Below are 22,503 nucleotides of genomic sequence, written 5' to 3' on the forward strand. Positions count from 1 at the left end.
CCTAATGCCCACCATTGCTCCACTCCATGACATGCAGCTGACTGCCAGATGCATTATGTACCAAGTGCCCTGTATTCCCAAAGAATGGGGAGAAGGCAGTAGGGTGCTAGTAAATGGTTAATAACTGGCTCTCTGAAAAAAAGGTTTCTGATTTCTAGTGTTTTCCACTTCCTGTGGTATAAATACTTCCACCATGGCTGATAGCAAGCTATCAACTTATTGTCAACTGGTTTGCAGACGTTCCTGAGAAATTACATTTGATTCTCCTAAACAGGTGCAGGTCAGCCCCAGCGCATGTTGGAAGGAAGTTTCCATTTCTGTCTGTCATTCAGAGTCCCTGCTTCTTGTGAGCAGAATGCATTATGAAAGTGGCTTCTTGGTTTCTGCCTATAGAACCCTCTTCCCCAGGGGACCAGACCAAAGTTCTTGGGGTGGGCTTGGGGACTTTGTGCCTGCCTTCCTACTTTCTCCTCCTCATGAACACAATATTTCCCTGGCTCTGGGTACCGTTTCAGGAGAGACCTTCCCACCTGTGCGAGTAGTCACCTCGTGAAGTCTCCAGATCAGGATCCTCCTCCAATCTGTTTCAGTTGAGCTGGTTCTGCAAAGTGGCTGATCATCAGAATTTCATGGATAGCCTTAAAAATGTAGAATCCTGTGCTGCTCCTTCCTCTAGAGATTCTGATTTGGTAGATAAAGTGTAGGGCCTGGAAATCTGTAATTTTCCAAAGTTCCCTGAGAGATTCTTATGATGGGACATGTTTGTGAGTCACCATGTATGACTGCTTTGGGAAGGGAGTTAGAGAGTAACTTTTAATAGCCTTTCCAGAAGACTCAAAGCCATTAAATCTGCTTCCCAGTGGGGGTGATGTCTTAAGTGAAGCATGATATCACTTATATGTGGAATCTAAAAAAAATGACACAAATAAACTCATTTACAAAACAGAAACATACTCAGACATAGGAAACAAACTTATGGTTACCGGGGGGAAAAGGTGTGGGGAAGGATAAATTGGGGGTTTGAGCTTTGCAGATCCTAACTACCATATATAAATTAGATAAACAACAAGGTTCTACTGTATAGTACGGGAACTATATTCAATATTTTGTAATAACCTATAATGAAAAAGAACATGGAAAGGAATATATATAACTGAAACTTTATGCTGTACACCAGAAATTAACATAACACTGTAAACTGACTACAATTCAATTAAAAAAAAAAAGAAATGAAGCAGTGAATCCAAGGGGTAAGACTGTGCCTTCCTTCTGACTGTAGCAGAGCAGATTTGGAAAGCCGGTGGTCCACATACCACAGTCCCATGAGAGCGGCTGAGCAGGTGAGTGACAGGTGCTTATGTTACATAGCTCAGAAACATGTATTCTTAATGACCATCACCCAGGGCCACTGGGCTGTGGCTAGGCTGTTCCTCAAGCTGTGTTCACCCTGCCCTCTTCCCTCATTCTTTCTCCCCACGTCTTCCTCTACATCTTGGATGCCTTGTGTACTGGGTTTCTCTAGGGGGCAGAGGAACTTCCTTCTCAGCCTGGCCTAAGAGACAATGATCTCAGAGAAAGGGCAAAAGAATTAAAGTGGCTGTAGTGGGAAGAGACTGGGGTGAGGGGGAGTCTGAAACATTTCAGAGTCCTCACCCAAGTGATAACCCAGGCCTCAGGGCCTGCTGTGAGCAAGGAGGATTAGAACAGCAAGGCTGTTGATAGGAAGAAGGCTTAGGGCTGGGGGTGGGGATAAATCATCACTGGAACCTGAGTAAGACTCTTGGACAAGCCATCTGTCTCGCACTGTGACCCTCAGGCCCTGTGTCTCTGATGTGCCCTTCTCTGAACTCCAGCACATTCTATGCCGTGCACACCGGCATTGGTTACCTACGATTGCCTGCCGGGTTCACGCTGATGCCTCCTGGAAGACTAATGGTCAGTTTACATGACCTCAAAGTTCCCTTCCATCCTCCTAATTTCCAAATTTGAGGAAATAGGTTTTCTATGTTGTTGTCTCACCCAGTGAGGTGTCTTCCAAATGGGTTACTGGAGGAATACTGGCCCCCTGTTCCAGAGAACAAAGGTGCAGCCATAGAGCCCACATCTGCCAGACTCAGGGCTCATCTGTTACCTATACCTGCAGATTACAGCTCTAGTGAACTTTGGATGACTTCAGAATCCCGTGACAGGTTGAACTTGAGATAGAAAGGAGATGCACGTTTCATTCAAAGGATCCTGGAACCTAACACCTGGTTCTGTGCACACAGTGATAAGAGGGCTTTGTAGGAGTGAGAGACAGTCTGCAGACATGGCCTCAGTAGGGAGCAGGAGGGTTATGGGCAGTGGGAGGGAGTTCAGGTGGACGGCATATGGAAATACCTGAGAGTGAGGCCAAAGAAACAGGCTGTACCCATAGTAGCTTACACTAACTCCCTGTGGCCTGGGCTAAGTCACGTATGTTCTCTGGCCCTCAGGATCGTCTTAGATACAATTTTGATTTTATACAGTTGAAACTATCAGTTTCTTTTATTTCCTGAAGATTTGAATTAGAGTCATAGATGTCATCCCACTCTCAAGAAGTTCACCCACAGTGGTGGATTAGTTCTCTGGTTGTATTTGTTTTATTTTATTTTATTTTGTTTATTTATATTTTTATTGAAGTATAGTCAGTTACAAGATGTCAATTTCTGTTATACAGCATAATGTTTCAGTCATTATATCTGTTTTATTTTTACCCTGAGATCTCTAAAGTTAAAAATGATGTGAAAGTATGAAAGTATTTTATTTTTTCTTTGCAAGTGGCTATCCAGTTATCCCAACACCTGGATTTATTAAGAATTCTCTATCCTTCCCAGTCATAGGAAGTACAACTTTAATTATAGGATAAATGTACTCTGCACGTGTTTATTTCTAGACTTTCTATTCTATTTCCATGTTTGTTCTTGTGTTGGCATTAACTATACTAATTGTAAAGCCTCCTTACAGATTTTAATATCAAACAGAGCTATTCATTGCCTATTTTTTTCTTCTTGTTTTTAGAGCTTTCATAATATTTTAGTCCTTTGGGCTGCTATAACATAGACTGGATGACCTAAAAACAACAGAAGTTTATTTTACAGTTCTGGAGGCTGGGAAGTCCAAGATTAAGGCACCAGCAGATTCTGTGTCTGGTGAGAGCCTGCTACGTGGTTCATGGGTGGCTATCTTTTCTCTGTGTCCTCATGTGGCAGAAGGAGTGAGGAAACTCTCTCAGGTCCCTTTTATGAGGGCACTAACCCCATTCATGAGGACTCCACCCTCATGACCTAATCGCCTCCCAAATGCCCCACCTCCTAATACCATCACCCTTGAGGGTTAGGTTTCAACATATGAATTTGGCAGGTGGGCACAAACACTCAGTCTATAGCAGATGGCTATTGTTATCTGTCTCTAAGAACTTTAGGGTAAATTCATCTAACTCTAAAAGGAGATAAGTAAATAAACAAATGAAAGGTGCAAATGATACACTGAAGTTGGTTAAAAATCTCTGCTCTGGTTCTAAGTGTGGAAACTTGGTAAATTATTTAGCCTCTCTGGGTGTGTTTTCTCATTTGTAAAACAAATATGAAGATGTACAGCAAAGCACTGCAGAGTAGATTTAGGGATCAGATGGACCGGGGTCCTGCTCCTGCCTTGACCACTCAGTAATAGTTGTGACCTTGGGTAAATGACTTATCCTCCCTGAGTCCCTCCCTCCTCACCTAGAAACAGGGTTAACAGTAGAGCTGATGCGATAGAATTGTTGTTGGGGAAGCACGGGCTCTTCGTGAGTGGAAAGAAAAAGGCAGTTAGTCACCTCTTCCTGTTTCTAGGTTCTAACCCATGGAAAAAAAATACAAGCAGTCAGATGGCGATTAGTGTTAGCTACATGGTGGTAAGTGCCCCCAAACCCTGAATTTCCCGGTTTCTTGATGGAGCTGGATTGGGGTCCAAGCGAGGGCCTCTTGCTGCTTCTCAAACCCAAGCCTTAGTCCCTGCCTGTGGGGAGCACTAGGTGGCATGTGGACCCAGGGCTCTCTTAGCCAGCGGACTTCAGGGAGCGCCAGAGCCTGCTCACACATCCATTGCTGGCAGAGAAAGGAAGGCCCTTGGGAGAAGGGTGACCTTCATGCTATCTCTTGAAGTCCTGACCCTGGGGTTCTCTCTGTCGGGGCAGGGAATATAAGAGAGCCCTGGCCCTTCCTGCACTGCCTCGAGACAGGAGAGAGAGAGACTGGGCCACCCTGTCCAACCAGGGTTGAGTGTCATACTCCCACCAACCAGGTCGCCTGTGCCCTGTAGGGGAGGAGCCAGTAGGGAGTAGAGGGAGGCTCTGAGAGTTTCGCTCTGAGACTCCCCCATGGTGGAGAGGGGTGTGAAAAATCTGTTGGAACACAGACAGGGGGCTGAGGGTTCCCTTCTGAAATGATTGTGCCTGTGGTGATGAAAACAATAAGTCTACTCTTGTAAAGAGCTTGGGTTCAGGGTATTTACAAGTTTGGCAAGTGGCTGGCTCCACTAAACCCATTGGATGGAGTGTTTCCAAGAGTGTTTCCTGTCTCAGACATAATCTGCCATGTTTCCACTCACTTTGAATGATTTGAGTATCAGTTCTTGTTGAAGTTTGTGAAAGCCAAGGGCAGAACAGCCGGAGTTTATAGTGCCAGATGTCCAGGAATACATAATAAGTTAGTGATTTTGATAGAAAGAAACAGGACGTCTGTTTTTGGAGAGGTTACCCTGGGTGAGGGGGAGTTTTTCCTCCTCAACACTCCATCCCCTGGCCCTCATCACTGCCTTGGGGCTTCCTAACTGGTGGCCCTGCTGGCGGTGTCTTCACCCTCCACTCCCTCTGCACGTGCATCCGGCCTCCCCAGAACCAGAGACAAGGAGCAGCCAGAGAGTGGCTGGGGTTGCAGCCAGACCAGAGGGCTAGTTTGAAGGTAGAACAATGAGTTTTCCTAGGAATTCTCAAGAGACTCTTTTCAGAAAAGGAGCCACGTGGGAGGCTGAATCGCTGCTTCTTTGCTCCGATGGTAAAACTGACAAGTGAGCAGTGATGTGGGTAAATTACTGAATTACCAGTCTGAATTCTTTTCAACCCTTGACTGGTATGGTTGCTCCTCTGGGCCTCCTCGAAATGGTTTGTACAAATGGATAGAAACTTGAAGAGGTTTCTGTGGTAGGATATCCAAGGAGAAAGAGGGCTGTTGCTTGAAACTTTATGGTCCTGGGGCGGGTCCTTGAATTGAGGAGTGAGTCAGGCAGATAACAGGGGAAAGAGCATCTGATGGCTGAGGGAACAGCATGTATAAAGACCACAGGACAAGAACATAGCCCATTATAGGCTCGTCAAGAAGACCCACTTGGCTGGAGCACAACAGACAAGGAGAGGAGTGGCTGGGGGAAGTGGTCAGGAAGGGAGTCAGGACAACCAGATGGACAGTAGTTCTCAACTTCCGTGCACATTAGAATCACCCAGAATGCTTTAAAGACACAGATACCCTGGCACCATCCGCTTGGTAATTTGTAGTGACTTTCATTGAAAAGACTTATTACTGCTATTGTTGTTGATGAAATATTTGTTTTTTGAATTTTTATTGAACTAAAGGCCATTAGCTCAAGAAGTTCAGACCTTCTTTGGAGAATTTGTGTGAGGATAAAGGGAGGACATGTCCTTTAAAGAGGTTGTTTCTTTCCTGGGAGATTCAGTAGGAAAACAGCTGAGACTCCTGGGGGTCAGTAATCTTCAGACGGTTAAAGCTGCTGAAATCGAGTGGCTGCCCCCCTTGAGGAGGTAGCTAACCATCTTGATGATCAAAAGCTTGGGTGAGGCGGGTAGAGTTCCCATGAGTTAAGTAAACAAGGGTTAATGTAGAAATCAGGCAAGGAAGGTCAGAGAGCAGTCCTGGCAGTAGTTTTTCATGGAAAAGAAGATGTCAAATAATAAAGCACTTGGTGGCAGAGCTTTTCTTCCTTGCTCTGAGCCCTAACTTCACCTCAGCCTCTCCTTTTCTCCCTTTGGGTATAGAATATCTTTCAGTGTCTCTCTATCTCTTTCTTCTCTTTCCTCCAATCAAAAACCAGCTCCACGAAACTAGTGAACTTTAAGTTACTATGGCAGAATACAGCAACAGTATCTACCATTCCACATGTTCTTCTTACAACTTGACCTTGACATTCCTCCCGATGAGTGGTAAAGTCTGTGTCCTCTCCCCTTGAACTTGGCTGAACCTTTTGACTGCCTCAAATAATAAAGTATGGTAGGAGTGACACTATGTGACTCCTGACACTGGATGAGAAATATGCCATGTACTTCCACCTTTTTCTCTGGACACTCTTGGAGCCGAGCTGCCATTCTGTAAGAAAAGTGAAGAGACCTATAGAGATGTTCTAGTCAACAGCCCCACTGTTGAGTGATGGAGGTCTCATCCAAGAGTCAGCATTAACCACCAAATATGTGAGGGTAGACACTTCCAGATGATTCCAGTCCCTAGCCATTAGTCAACCCTGCCCTCCAATTCTTGGCTGAGGCCCCAAACGTTGGGAAGCAGAGACAAACTGGCCCTGCTGTGTCCTCTCTAAGTTTCTAGCTCATTTTACCTCCTGGAGAGGACTTCCCTGACCACCTTTGTCTATAATGGTATTCTTGAATTTCCTCTTCCTTTTCCCTACATAGCAATTACTTGGTAAAAATAACTATTTGTTTGTTGGTTTTCATTGTATGCCTCCCACAATGGAATGTGAACTCCATAATGATAGGGACATTCATACTTAGAAAAGTGACTGCACATATTAAGCAAGTATTTGTGCAATCAATATTTGTGGCATGAATAAAACTTGACAATTGTGCTACCAGTTCATTCTTCCAGAGTCTTTGCCCTGGAGCCTGGATTATGCCTCAGAGTAACTCAGAACATAGTCATGCTTTGCTAATCTGAGTATAGTTTTAGCATGTTTATTTATTGTCTTATTGTTGGCATTATTTGGATGTATTCAACCAGATACTAGGTGCTTGCCAGGGTCATAGACTGGGTTTCATAGTATTTTTGGCACATAGTAGAAGTTCAAAATGTCCTAGATGAATTTAAATAATTTGTGATAAGCTTTAGATCAGCCCTTTGGCAAGGAAGAAGGAGGACTAAATCAACATATAATCATGAGGCTTCCCAAGGTAAGGCACAGATGATTTGCAACACAGCAGTAGGGAGTATCTAAGACTGAAAGAACTGAAGCTACCTCCTGGCAAAATACAGTAGTTAAGAAAGTCAGTTCTGATGTAGAGATTTTTGGATGGCAAGGTGTTCAGTAGAAACCTCTGTAGGATTTGAAAAGTGGACCTTTTTCACCTCTCCCACCACACAGCATCCAGACCTTCATTTGCATCATCTATCTGGATATCTGGATATGGTATGATGTTGGTCAAATGGAATTTCTACAGGGCCAGGCATAGAAGCGGGGGTCAGGTTTGGGGTGAGGGAGAAGGTGGGAGGGGAAAGTGATGGCTATAATGCATTCCTTCAGACTTGAGGATCAAAGGACCCTCTTAACAGATTTTGCTGGGAATGGGTGGTCTGTTTTAGGAGAAATGAGATCTGGAGTGATCTTCAACCTGGAAGGCCCTGACTTCCTGGGTGGATTTGGCTTAAGTGTTTTCATGGCTGCCATCTGAGGGGCTCACTCATATCAGGTGTTTCTCAGATAGGGGAAATATACCCTAATTGGTTATGAGTGCAGTCATTTCTGCTTTAGGGCATACATAGTCAAGAAGAACATCCCCGTTGAAAGGGAGAGATGAATGCCATTTTTGGAAAGAGCTAGTTTCAGCAAAGATCATCATCACACATAGAGATATCATTCACCCTGATTACCAGTATATCCATCAATCAGAAATAACCCAAACTCTGAAAAGGAAACAAAAAGATATGCCATTGGGAAGAGCTCAGATATTTACTCCCCACACCCTCCTGTAGCAAGTTGCAAGAAGATGTATGGATCAATGAAACCATACTCGTCCCCACAGAATTGTCTGACTAAAACCAGAAAAATGATCCGAGGGGAGATAGTGCCCTATGACTGCTGCTGGCAGGGTTCCTTAGCATTTGGGCAATTGGAGGAATGTTTCGTTAATTTATTAACACTAGGAGTCTGGTCTAGATTCCAGTGGTTAGGCTCTGAGCAACGACTTTGCTTTTGGTCCTTTGGTTAGCTCAATAAAAATCAGGCAGTGAATGCTATGCAAATCAAGCAGTTGGTATTGAAATAAAAGTTTTAAGAGTCTTAAAATCTTTAGACTTTGATCCTTGCTCCTGGACTGAATCTGTATGCATGTGTAGGGAGATGGTGGGGGTATTGAGTGAGAATCAGAATTGTCATCCAGGGCTTTTTTCAGAAATTGTTGTAAATCTATAAATGCTGTGTGGCAGAAATTTGTTTAGGTTCAAGTAAATCATTATTAAATTTGTTTTGCACCATCTAGGGGAAATTCAATGATGTCCTTTCAGATATGGTCTTATGTAAGTGTTGGGGAAGAATGATTATGTTTGAGATTGTGTGATTTTGAAAAGTTAATCAAAATAAATTCATCTTTTGATCTTCTTGAAATTAATTTCAGAACCTTCCTGACAAGAAAGCAAAAGAGGTTGCAATGTTTCATCCATATTTACTCATCAGCACCCAAAACTTCCATCAGGGTGCCCCATCAAATCATCCAGGTTCTCAGAATTTCAAAATAGAGGCTAGTAGATAGTCAACCTCTGCTCCTCCCAGATGCTCTGGGGTCCTTTCCACTTTTCTGGGCATCCCTCCCCGGCTTTTATGTTCTTCTGTTTACCTTTAACAACCCCCATCTGTGACTCTCCTTGGAGGATTTCCTACATGCTACTGGAACGACTTTCTTCAACTTGCCAAAGCAGGCCTAAAATGCCCAGGAGTTTGCACTTTTCCCTTCCCATCCTCTGCCAAGAGCACTGAGCTTTGGATTATCTGTGCAAGACTATAAAAGCCAACTCCGAGGTATAGGTTCTTCTCCAGGATGTGCCTTGAGACCAGGCTGAGAGTGGGACTGCCTGAAACCATGCCCCTGCTTGGCTTCTTACCTTCCTGCTTCCTTAGCCCTCCCTTGTTGGTCTCACCTAAGGGCACTTCCTCACCTGCCTGTGAACCTTCATTTCAGGGTCGGCTTCTGGGGAACCCATTACCTTTTCCACCCATACTAGTGAGAATTAAATGAGGTAAATGCATGTAAAGCACTTATTGTCTGGCCATCATATATATTAAAAATGTTAAATATTACTGTCGTGGTCCCTCACGTCTTTGTTTTGGACTTTGGTCAATTGGTGCCAAGCTTGGAACATCAATCCATCCAGTTGGGCGCAGTGAGGCAACACTGAATCAGACTGAAAGAGCATGTGAACGTGCATCTTAACGTCCCAAGGCCTCACTAGCCTGGCTATCCATGCAAATGTAAACAGAATAGGAGCAGGGGTAGCCAGCAGTACAGAAGTTGCTGGGGAGAGAGTCCACCTTATTATTATTCAAAAAAAAATTGGTAAGTCTGTTTCCCTGTGTTGGAAATTTCAAATGTTTGGCCATTTACTGTGACTGCTTACTTTTTTTTTTTTTTTTTTAGCATATTTTAATTATTTATCTTTTAATAAATACTGTATTTTTAGAAGAGGTTAATTTGGAGAATTCCTGGTTATACAGTCAGCTTTTAACACTTGTGCACTCAGAATATGGTTTCATTTCAAAATAACTTTGGGATGGTTCAGAAATTAGTTGAGCTCTCTTTGGGTGCTGTATGTATCTTTCATTCTTTCATTTAAGACTATTTACTTTTAAAGAATTCTTTCAGATACACAGATTGAAAGATATCTTAGTGGTGATCATGGGGTTGACGCATCCCAGTGAGAGTGAGGCTGGCGGTGGAAATGACAGTGGTCTGAACACCCTCCACTTAATGAATTAGTTGGTGTTGCCCTGTGCTTTACCACCCAGAGTGGAAAACTAAGAGAAAGGGAAATTTTATATTCATACTGATATGATTCTGTAGAAAGAGTCATAAAGAATCTGAAAGACACTTTGAACAATCCATAAAGTTTGTGTTAGAAGGTTATTTTTCCTTTAGACTTTATGTAGAAAATAACAAAATCAGAAGACAACCTTCGAAGCATATGCACAAGCTTTCTAGGGATTTTTTTTTTTTTGGCAGAAAATCAGAAATCTTAGTATTCAAGGGGCTTTTGAGAAGCCATCTTGTCCTCTTCCCTTTCATGAGGGTCAGATGCCAAGGCCAGATGGGTCTAACTCATTTCAATCGCTAACAGCTTTCACCGTCAGGAAAGCCTCTTTAAGTTTCTCAGCAGGAAGTTGAGCTCAGTTTCTCTGTCAGGGGATAGTCAGTCTCTGGGCTGGACCAGAGCCTTTCAGATTCTTTATAGCTCTTGAATTCTGTAGCATCATGTCAACTTAGTGCTGGGAGCAGAGAGGGACTTTCTCTCTGAGTCCCATGTTCCCACGTATCCATCACTTCAGAAGGCTGTGGTTCTATATGTCTAGAGTCAAACCTAGAATCTGTCTTTAGATCTTGACCCCAGGGCATGAGCAGGGAGGTTCACTGTAGCGCCTGGGAATGGAATTGACTTGTGCTTCTATGGGCAGTGGAATGGGAAAGTGGAATTTGGCAGATGCTGTAACCAGAACGCTGAGCAGCCATGGGGAGCAGAGGGCTGGGTGCACATGTTACAACACGGCTTAGATGTCCAAGGCAGTGTGGAGTCTGAGAAGCAAATTTATGATTTAACACCATCTGTGCAATAACCACGCACACAAAACAACACGGTGTAGAAGGACATCTGCACATTTAAAGACATGTATCGAACATATTACGGGAGTTGGTATTATGGAAGAAGGAGAAAATAATAAAGAGAGGGCTTTGTAGATGGAAGATGATAATGCAGAGCACTGAGGAGTCTGATTGACTAGACTCTGCTTCCAGTCTTCAAGAAAAATAGGGAAAAAGTGACTGAGAGCAATTTAAAAAATAAAAGAAAGCAAGCTCTAAGTGAATCAGAGGCTCAGCCAAATTTCACCTTAGGGTGGCCCATCCTTACTCCACAAAGAAAAGGGAGAAATGGTGAAGGGGACTGTCTTCTTTGAAAGAGCCATACTCTCCTCCATCCTCCCACCACCTGCTTTTTCTCTTTCCACAGCTCTTACTTTCTAATTCTTGAATCACTGTCATGAAGCACTAAGCAGCAAGGTTGGCCCTCGGTTTGAGAAATGTAGGAAAAGATCGCATGGTTCTATTTTGTAATGTGCAACGTTGTCCCCCTCTCTTGGATTTCTTGCCTGGGGGTATTTGATGTGCTCTCAGGTCCATTTATTGAGTGCTAACTAGTGCCAGGCACTGTGCCAAGTGCTTTTACCTAAATCATCTCATTTAATCTGCACCAAAGATTCAGTGAAAGCTGTTTCCTTTTTTTTTTTTTTTTTTTTAAGATGACTCAAGTTAGAGAGTTTATATATCTTTTCAGACAACACTTAAGCTTAACATTCCATGGTATTATCGCTCCAGTTGGGACTACCATGGGTCATGAAACCAAAAGGATGTTTATTTTTATCAGATTGGGAAGGAACCAAAAAATGCCCAAACTTGGGTTGGCCTCCAAGCAGAGAGAAATGAACCAAGTTCTTTTCTCATTGATTGCCTGCAAAATCTAACTATGCTTGTCGTTGGGACTGACAATATATTCGGACTCAAATAATTTAAATACCCATTCTCTGGGGCCACATTTGGGAATCACCTGTTTTATCTACATGCTACTGGAGATTCATGTCACTAAAATGTTCTGTTCCTGGAGAAATGGCAAGCATGGGAGTGAGTTGCTAGCAAGTCACTTCATGTCTCCTACTGTTGTTTCTAGCATGTTCATGTCTGTGGATGCGCAAATGTATGATGGATTTGTTTCTACCCAAGAGTTAATCTGCTCCCAAATTATTTCCATATTTTGTAGACTCTAGTCTGTAAAAGTCTAACTGATGAAGCACCTGCACATGCACTCAGTGAAAAATCATGTGTCTAAATGGCTTACGGAAAAATACCCAACTTAAAGGGACTATTAGCATAGGCTGAAATTTTCAAATGCAGCCAAAGGGAATAGCCTGGCTTCTCCTTTTACAAGTCACCAGTGTGGCCACACCACTGCCTTTCTGTGTTGCATACATCACCTGCCTCCTAACTGGAAATTCAAGAGAGCAAAGTCTTCATCTGAAAGTAAATTAAGTCATGAGATATGGAATAATCTCACAAATTAGCACTTTGGAAGAAAGACAGTCCATCCATGGCTCAGAGTGTTAAATTCAACTTCCATGGCTCTGATCAGTGGCCCTTCTCCCTCTTTTTCTTTTTTTAAAATTATCTTTAGTCTCCCACCCCCTCGCTTCCTTCTGTTGTTGCTTCTTGATTATTACACACATGCTCATATACACACAACACAAACATTCTCCCTGGCTTTTAACTCGACATCTTTTATGCAATAGTCATATTCTTCTAGAAAAGAGAAATTATTGCTACTTGCCTACTAGCACCCAAGTAGAGCATTCAATTAAGGAAATACCATTATATATTTCCACAGGAAAAGGCCTGATACATCTTCGGCTTGCAGAATAGCATTCATTTCAGAAATGCTGCACTCATAAGTTTCCAAATTCAGAATTCACTGTTTTTCCCTCTGCCTAGTAGAATTTATTCTACTTAGGCAGTGTCACATTGATGAAAAACTGAATTTTGACAACTGATATACCATATAATGGAAGCAAGTGTGGGGGAAAAAAGTCTTAGAAGCATATGATTCTTGCTTTTGAATGTCTGTAATGAAAATAATTGAGTTACTTCTAAACCAGTAGAATTTGTGGTTTCTGTAATGCTGATAAAGGGTTGTTGAAATCCTCAATGGTTTGCTAGACATTGCCTTATGAGAAACTTACACCAAGACTTTCTTCAGGTGAGACTGCACTGGAGGCAGTATGTAGAAGGTGCCTAATCTGGACCTCCCACCTTTAAAAGGTATGCTGATGTGTTGGAAACTGCCTTCTTCCTGCAGTTGTTATTATTTTCTTTTATAGCTGTCAACTCCTTTCCACAGGGAATTTTCCACTCAGAAAATCCCCCTTTGCGATCTCTGTGGAGACCCTTCTTCCCTCTGAGCTTGGGCAAACATTACACTACCTAGAAGTCCAGAAATCGTTTTCACATTTTCCCAAAGGTTTTCTCAGATGTGCTTCTGAATAAAAGACTGATCTTCAGGAACCCACCAATACATACGTTCACTTAACTGCTGGCAGAACTGCCCAAACGGAGATTATAATAAGTTCATTAGAGAAGAGATGTCATTTTTGTTTTTTCCGAAAATGTACCATGTCTAGTGACATAATGGTACTTGCCAAGAGCAGAAAGCCAGACCCCTCATGTACAGCATGGTGTTAGACTTTCTGCAGTACTGAAGACAAGGACAACAGTCATTCAAGCCGCCTTCTTCCTGGAGCACACGCAGCCCCCTGTGACCCAGCACTCTTCGAGTTTTTAAAAAGAAGTTAAAGTTATACACATGATAATGATGGTAGGCCTTAAAAAAAAAAAAAACAAAACTGGAGGTATTTTATAGCTAAACAATTTTATTGGCTTTTTGTGAAATAAAAAACAGGAAACAAACCACCATGGTTAAAGGCCGTAATCAGCAGCAACCAAATGAACCAGCCACTTGGTTACAGGAGCTGACAGCAAACACTAGTGGATATTATTGCTTGTACCCCAGGTGCATTTACATGCCCATTACGTTTTGGCAAGGTTACAGTCAAATGGGAGCTTTGGTTGTGTAAATTCAACTCTGACTACTCGTCAGAAACTCAACTTCTACCATTTTTTGATGGGATATATGTCAATTCTTCCTGAGTCTTGACATCTATCCTAATCTTCTGTCTCCTTTCTCCTTCTATTAATGATTTACAACCTACTGACCAAAAATTAAAGCAGATGCATTTGCAGTCATCCATCCCTACTCTACTGCCCCCTCCTTTACCATGCGAGGGTGACACATTTCTGGGCCTCTCCAAACTCTTGTAACTGGTGTGTATCCACCACCTGGAATAAATGCCCATCTGTAATCTGGATAGATTTTCCAATGTTTTTGGCTGTCAACACTGGGCTCAATTGCCTGTTTTCCAACTTCTGAAAGCTAGAAAAAAAATCAACAGCCTTTAGCATCACTAAAATGACCTCCTGGTAGAATAAGCCCCAGCCTCCACCGCACATCCCATGACAGGCATGGAGCTGTGGCCTTAAAACGCTCTGTATGAGTCCTGTAACAGCTTCATTTACAGAGAGGCGATGATTGGCTGCCTCGCCAAAGCTCCCCTGCTCAATACTTTCTATTTTAACACTGAAAACTCAGAAGGACAAAGGGTCAGAACTAACTCACAATAGCACCATTTCCTAGACTCTTGGAATAAAATTCCTGTCTGCATTGGAGGATGCAGGGACCCTAGACGACCCAGCCTCCGGCTTTGTGCCTTCACAGGCCCCACTGCATTTCAGCAGGGGTGGGTGGTCTGTCTTGGCCTACTTCTGCAGCGACACGAATTTTCCCTGGAAAGAGTTAAAAATACGGGTCTTACAAAGTGAAGTTGGCCGCAGGTGAGAGACCTGAGGAAGCCTTTTTCTGGTGGTGAGATGTGACAAGCCTGCAGACGTGGGGACAGAGTCCGGGGACCCTTTCCCTTGCGCATTTCGATTCAAGTCAGTGGAGAATCTGCGTGCAGAAACACGGCAGGATCCAGGACTCCCGAGAGACAGACATCCTCAAACAGCCATCCCAACACCCATCTCTGATGGTATCTCTTGTATTCAGGTCCACGAGTGAGTTTGCCCTGGATAATGCTGGGATGTAATAAGCCCTTCTAATGATTATAAAGATTATCCTCTTGAATCTAGATGTTTTAAACAACAGAAGATTTGATATCACTATATTTTACATGGCACATAGAACCATATAATTACTAGCACTTACACGGCAAATATTGTAAATACACATTCTTGGAGTTGACTTGGTAATTATACCAATGTTATTCAGCAGAACAAAGATTAAACAGCTCTCTGGCTTGCACTTTGGGGAATTTCATTCCAACCCTTTACTTCACAACAAAAGGATAACCCACTAATTAAGTAATAATGCTCAGCGGTCACGTGGGTGAAGAGACTCACAGGGCGACTGCATGGTTAATTTGTGGTCTGTAAAATAAAGCAATACACAGTATTTTCATTTCCAACAAAATACAAGAGACCATATAAAAATATTTTCCAATTTGGAATTTGAAACAGGAAAGCTGGATTTTTTTTCCTTTGTATAAAAAGAAAGGAGATAACGGACTGAAGTTTATTAAGCCTTGTAACAAAAAATTATACATGTAAGTTTAAGGAATGCAGTGAGCGTCAACTTCCCTTTTTGTCCAGGCTCATTGATGGTGAGCTTGTGCTTTGATCCCAACAAAGATAAATGCACAAAAGTGGAGGCAGATCAGTGCCTGAAACCTGAACTACATCTTATCTCTAATAATAAGACTAATTTTACAGTAGTGCCTTTAAAAGTGGTGTGTCAGATTACTGATTTTCTTCCCTCTTCCACCTCAGGCGACTGCTGGAGATGAATTCCAGAAGCACCACTTTCGTCTTGAGTGATGTTTATTTAGTGCAATGTCTTCCTTCTCTCTTTCTCTTTTCACACGCTGGTAGTGGTCTTCTTCCTTCAGGTACCACACTGGGGGCCAGCGGTGCCGCTCAAAGTATTCCTGGTTGTCTGGTGAAGGAGAAAGGTGAAGATGATGATGCCTGCTGTTCACTGACCGCTTCTGTGTGCAAGGTTCTGTGCTTAGTGCTGCTCATACGTGATTATCCTGTGCATCCTCTCAAAAACCCAACGTGCAGGGACTACGAGTAGGACCCTTTGCAGATCGTGACACTAAAGTTTTGGGAGGTAGAATTACTTGCCTAAAGTCAAGCAGCTGGACACACAGGGTCTGAACCCAGGACCCCCTGATTTCAGAGTCTAAGCTAGCTCCTAAGCATGCCTCCCTGAGCAAGGGTGAGCTAACCACCTTAGCTTGCTCTGCAGCAGGGCACCCGAATCCCCCCAACCACGAAGTTCTCCGAAGAGAATTCCCAACCTACAAGTCCCTGTGTCCCATCACATGAATCTGGGACTGCCAGCCAGTCCCAAGGAATTCTCCACATTCCTTCTCAAGGGCAGTGAAGGCAAACCCTTCACAGTCAAGAGGTGAGGAGAATTGGACACATGGGGACCGCACAGTCTCACCTGCAGATTTCGATTTGATTTCCTTGCGGAACTTGGAACACACGCTGTTGTAGTTGGTGCAGATGTGGTGCAAACACCAGGCAGCCAGCTGGTGGGCGTTGTGAAACTGCAGGGAAGTCACCAAAAGGGTGTCAGGCTCTATTGTCTAAAGTGATGCAACGAAGAAATAAAATGCCGTCGCAGGGGTGAGAGAAATGGCCCAGAGGACTAATTCAGAAACCTCCTGTTCTGACGATAGTGTTTTGACTTTGACCACGGTTCTGATGCCAGCTGAGTAGTGTTTGGCACACTCCTCCCCTGCGCCCTGGGATAGGCACACTAAAAATAATCACTGTAGCAGATCAGGAGTCTGAAGTATACCTTGCCCCCCGCCCCCCGCCCTCTAGTGATAAGTGGCTGTGGCCTCTGGAAGGCACCAGCCAACAGCAGAATGTTGCGGTGTCATCTGTTTAAGGAAGCCTCCGCAACAGAATCCTCCGTGTCGCGTGTCAGAGCTCAGCTTGCTGGGGCCGAAGATCTGAAAGAGGAGACTGAGGAATGTGTGACTGTCTTATACCTGTCCTTTGGTTACATAAGAAGAGCAGGCAGTGTGGGCAGGGTAGGAGGGATCCAAATACTCCATCCACCCTCTCCTTTCCGAGCACATGCTCAGGATGGTGGCAGCTGACTTGGCTGAGACTGAAAAAGACCTGATGCTCAAAAATCAATAGTCCACTCCCTATTCCCTCCCCAAACTGGGCAGGTCTCCGCATCCCTCACTTTCTGTCCATGCCCCTTTCAGGCATCCATCCTGCGGCCTGTTGCTCTTGAAGTTTCTCTGATCAGGTGAACCCTGAAACCTGCAGGGTGCTCCCTCTGGGGCCCACATCTCCACCCTGAACGAAGGCCAAGGAAATAGCCAAAGTCCTCAAAAACTAACTCAAGAAACTCTCTGCAAATCACAAGCCCAACATCACAGAGAATTTTAGCAGGTGCTTTCAACTTCTCTTGATAGATTTCTTTCTGAAAATAAGATTAGAGCAGTGGTATCCTGGAGTTGGAGTTGGCTTGTACTTGCTCAAGAGAGGCAACTGGGTACATTTCTTCCCTACTCTTGAGTTTGGTGACTTCGTGTTGTTACAGTTAGCCAGGTAGGAATGTGTATGGAAACAGCAACAGGTCAGGGTCCCACCTGTCCCCAGGCTGACTGTTAAATACTTACCAGTACAGCCTGGGGTTAGAGTCTAACGAATGAGCTGAGGTACGGGAGACGCCACGCTACACCCTTCCTGCCCAGGCTTGTCAGAGCTTAGCAGCCATCATACTATTTCCTTGCAGGGTGTAGGTGTGGGTGGGGGCGGAGTCTGTGGTCAAAGCCAACAAACAGACAAAACTGCAACTCATTACCTCATGTGGACTGGCCCTCTATGAAATTCCAGGTCATTTTATTTTTCTCTAAGAGGAATACTTATTGTAGAGAGCACAATCACAAACTCTCCCCCAGGCCTCTTTCAAAAGACCTCAGATTCCAAATGTGGACAGTTTTGACAGGGCTTGGTGATTTTACTGCAATGTCTGATGTCTGTTCTCAGTTTTGACTGTAACCTCTATTGGGCTGTTGCTCATACTGGATTTTAATAATCTATGCGTATGTGTTTTTTTCTCAGTTGCCCACAATCGCCCCAAGGGCAGAGCATTGACCGTTTGTATCTGTCTGTCCTCTTGTCTAGTGTGGTGCCTGGTTCACGGGGAGAAAATAACAAATATTAGTTGAATGTTAAGTCAGAATGAAGAGGTGGATGTGAAGTCCCGTCCCACCTTTCTCCCTTTTGAATCTGGGCCACCTCCCATGGCCACGGTTGGAATGGCTGGAGGAATACCTGCGAGAGGCCTCCCTCCTCTCCCTGAAACCGCCCTCTCTCTCTTAATTGAGAAACACTGATTTAAAATGCCTGACCTAAGACTCCATAAACCACTGTCTTAAGGGAGACAGGGAACAAAGAAAGCCAACAGGCCGAAGAAAAGACTGAAGAATGTATTCTTAGTTCCTTCTGAGTGTAAACTCATTGCCAGTAAGTCTGAGCCAGGGACAGGTAACTCCGAATACCCTCTCCAGTGCACTTTTTGGAACATTCTCTCCCACTTGATTTTCCACATCATCTGTGAGGTTGCTAGGCTGTGAACTGCCAACCCCATTTCCTACAGATGAGGAAACTGAGGCAGAATTTAACTTTGTGCCTGAAGTAAGTTGTTCCGTGACAAAGCCGAAGCTAGATCTCAGACCCTCTCTGGAGGAAGAGGCTAGTGGGTATTGGGATTATGGAATCACAACATCAACAGTAACAAATACTGATTAAAAAACAAAAACAACCCCAGGAGAGCTACAGTGAGATGTGGGGCATCACAGGACTTCCCGGAATTCTAGAAACTCTGATCTCAGCCAATATGTGTCTAAGAATTCAAAACAAGAGAGACAGAGCCTTCCCCTCCCTTGCCCCAAGCTGTTCTCCCACTTGTGAAGCTAGTGCCTTGGGGGATAATGGGGCTGGCGTGGGGGTGGGGTCCTTGTTTTTTCAAACGAAGCCCAGCAGGGTGAATGGTGCCTGAAATGTAAAACTCTCAGATCTTCTCATTGCACACAGGGGGCCTCTGTGACTCAGTGGTGACATCTTTATTTAGACAGATGTAACAGCAGTGTTTTATCAGCATTAAGTGAACTGGTTGAACACACTTAAAAGGTGAAAAGCAAATGGCTACAAACCTGGGCCAATTCCAAATAAGAGAGCACTTCCCCATCGATGCCCACGCCACTCATGGCAGCCTTGGTCAGCTCCTGAACAGGCGTGCTGCTCTGGGGGAGAGAGGGAACAGGGGAGAGTTAATACCTGGAGGGTCTGGTCTGGGACCCTCTAACAGAGGAGGAAGTATGGGACAGCTCTGCAGCCATGCAGATTGAATCTAGGGCCCACTCTGATATGTGGCCTCTTAGCACATGGAGTTCTGGTCTCTAGCCATTGCACCAGTGACCCCTGGGGACACTTGTTAGCCCTTCTGAAATAGCCAGAGTCTGTAGACTTGCACTGTCCAGTATGGTGAGTACTGGCCACATCAGACTATTTAAACTTAATTAAAATCAAATCAAATAAAAAATTCAGGTCCTCAGCAATACTAGCCACATTTCAGTGCTCAGTAGCCCATGTGTATTGGATAAAAGCAAACACTCACAGTTTCCATCACTGTGGAAAGTTCTCTTGGAGAGTGCTGCTCTGGACAGTCCAGTACTTTCCTAGAATCCTCTAGACTCCGCACTATCTTCCTGCTGGACAGTTTCCCCACTCACATCACTCCAGTTCTCAATACTCTGACAGTGGAGGGATCGAGTAACAGGAATGAGTCCAAATGGGGAATTAAAACTGAAAGTGTACGTCTGTCTCAACAGCAGCAGATGGGGGACATTATTGTTCAACCTCTTAGATTATAAAGATTGGAGGGAACTTCAGTCAGAAGTCACAAAAGTCTAGGCAGGAGGGCCATTTCTGCTTCGAAGCTGTGTTCAAGGCTTCTGAGCTGAATTCAAATTGTGGTTCCGAGACTGCGTTGTTGGCTGGCCTCTGGGATTGACGTGTGAGGGTACAATCTTGGCCCCGCATTTCAGGTTCTTTGATGCTGATATATATTTTTTTCTTTTTAAATTGAAGTACAGTCAGTTACAGTGTGTCCATTTCTGGTGTACAGCATGATATCCCAGTCATGCATATACATATATGTTCATTTTCATATTCTTTTTCATTAAAGGTTGTTACAAGATATTGAACATAGTTCCCTGTGCTGTACAGCAGAAACTTTTTTAGAATCTATTTTTATATAAAGTGGCTAACATTTGTAAATCTCAAACTCCCAAATTTATCTCTTCTCACCCCCTTTCCCAGGTAACCATAAGATTGTTTACTATGTCTGTGAGTCTGTTTTTGTAGATGAGTTCATAGTGTCCTCTTTCTTTCTTTCTTTTTTTTTTAAGATTCCACATATGAGTGATATCATATGGTATTTTTCTTTCTCTTTCTGGCTTACTTCACTTAGGATAACGATCTCCATGTTGCTGCAAATGGCATTATTTTATTCCTTTTTATGGCTGAGTAGTATTCCATTGTATAAATACACCACAACTTCTTTATCCAGTCATCTGTTGATGGACATTTAGGTTGCTTCCATGTCTTGGCTATTATATATAGTGCTGCTATGAACACTGGGGTGTATGTATCTTTTTAAATTAGAGTTCCCTCCAGATATATACCCAGAAGTGGGATTGCTGGATCATACAGTAAGCCTATTTTTATTTTTTTGAGCATTTATCATTCGTGGACTTTTGAATGATGGCCATTCTGACTGTGTGAGGTGCTAACTCATTGTAATTTTGATTTGCATTTCTCTGATAGTGATATTGAGCATTTTTTTCATTTGCCTATTGGTCATTTCTATGTCTTCATTGGAGAATTGCTTGTTTAGATCTTCTGCCCATTTTTGGACTGGGTTCGTTTGTTTTTTTGTTACTAAGTTGTATGAGTTGTTTATATATTAGGGAAATTAAGCCTTTGTCAGTCTTATCATTTGCAAATATTTTCTCCCATTCTGTAGGTTGTCATTTTGTTTTGCTTATGGTTTCCTTTGTTGTGCAAAAGCTTATAAGTTTAATTAGGTCCTATTTGTTTATTTTTGCTCTTATTTCTATTTCCTAGGAGACTGCCCTAGCAGAACATTGCTAAGATTTATGTCAGAGAATGTTTTGCCTTTGTTTTCTTCTAGGAGATTTATTGTGTCTTGTTTTGTATTTTTTAAGTCTTGAAGGCATTTTGAGTTTATTTTTGTGAATGGAGTGAGGGAGTATTCTAACTTCATTGATTTACATGCTGCTGTCCAGTCTTCCCGACACCACTTGCTGAAGAGACTGTCCTTTCTCTGTTGTATATTCTTGCCTCTTTTGCTGAAGATTAATTGACCATAGGTCTATGGGTTTATTTCTGGGCTCTCTGTTCTGTTCCATTGATCCATATGTCTGTTTTTATGCCAATACCATGCTATTTTGATGACTGTAGCTCTGTAGCATTGTCTGAAGTCTGGGAGCGTTATTCCTCCAGCTTTGTTCTTTTTCTTCAATATTGCTTTGGCAATTCTGGGTCTTGTGTGATTTCATATAAATTTTAGGATTGGTTGTTCTAGTTCTGTGAATAATGTCCTGTAATTTGATAGGGATCACATTAAATCTGTAGATTGCCTTGGGCAGTATGCCATTTTGATATATTCTTTTTCATCTCTGGCACTGCATCTATGCTTCTAATCTAGTATACTATCCAACTCATGCTTACTTTCTGCTCTGGTTCTACATACTCGTTGGTCAGTATGTCTCTGTCTGGTCAATGTGGCATCTAGATATACATGGTTTTCGTTTGCAACCCTTCCTTGTTGGATTGACAAACAAAAAACTGTTCGGAACTTTATTTCCCAGAGAAGTCACTGGGTTTTGAATTTTAGGTAAGAGCAGTATTTCTTGGTATTCATTTAACACTTTGGCTAGCAAAGCATTTTCGTCCTAGAAACTGATTTTTTTTAATCACAATGTATTTTAAACACTATGTTTGAAACACTCTATACTTACACTAAACAGCAAACACCAGTATAAATGAGTAAAGGAATCATCTTGGGAAGCTGTATATTAAATAATAATAACAGTTAATAATAGCATTTAATAAGAAAACATACATGGGAGTCTGTAGTTCATACAAGAAGGTTTCTTTGGGTAGGTTTCTTTCATGGAGAAGCCAGTTCCATGTTTCCATCACCATACTTAATATTCATGCAAAAATGACATTACTTCAAGATTGATCATAAACCTTGTTTAACAGATTTGGTTCCAAAATACTTTTGACTATTTAAAACAATCAAATTTATCTTCAAAGGGTAAATATTGTAAATACTGTAGATACTCAAATGGTTTGGGACTCTTCTGAAAAAAAAGGAATTGTCTATTGAAGCCTCCTAGAGTTAGTATTTAAAAAGCAATAATACTCATTTGGCTCTATGACTTCAGGTGTATTGATTAAAGACAGTTACAAAAATTGAACAGCAATACTTCAACTTT

The 22,503-nt window shown here is 42.9% G+C and overlaps 1 protein-coding gene and 1 long non-coding RNA gene across 2 annotated transcripts in view; one reads left to right on the plus strand and one right to left on the minus strand.

The window, feature by feature from the left end:
* Window positions 1-22,503, plus strand: part of LOC116667167 — a 56,516-nt gene that overhangs the window by 20,217 nt on the left and 13,796 nt on the right. The gene's annotated exons all lie outside the window — the stretch shown is intronic.
* The window catches only part of RHOBTB1 (Rho related BTB domain containing 1), a 64,509-nt gene continuing 55,681 nt past the window's right edge, over window positions 13,676-22,503 (minus strand). The window contains 4 exon segments of the mRNA XM_032491468.1: window positions 13,676-15,872; window positions 16,389-16,494; window positions 19,129-19,206; window positions 19,208-19,218. Coding sequence (XP_032347359.1) covers window positions 15,703-15,872; window positions 16,389-16,494; window positions 19,129-19,206; window positions 19,208-19,218 — 365 coding nt within the window. The 3' untranslated portion in view covers window positions 13,676-15,702.

Source organism: Camelus ferus, chromosome 11, assembly GCF_009834535.1.
Source record: "Camelus ferus isolate YT-003-E chromosome 11, BCGSAC_Cfer_1.0, whole genome shotgun sequence".
Classification (NCBI taxonomy): Eukaryota; Metazoa; Chordata; class Mammalia; order Artiodactyla; family Camelidae; genus Camelus; species Camelus ferus.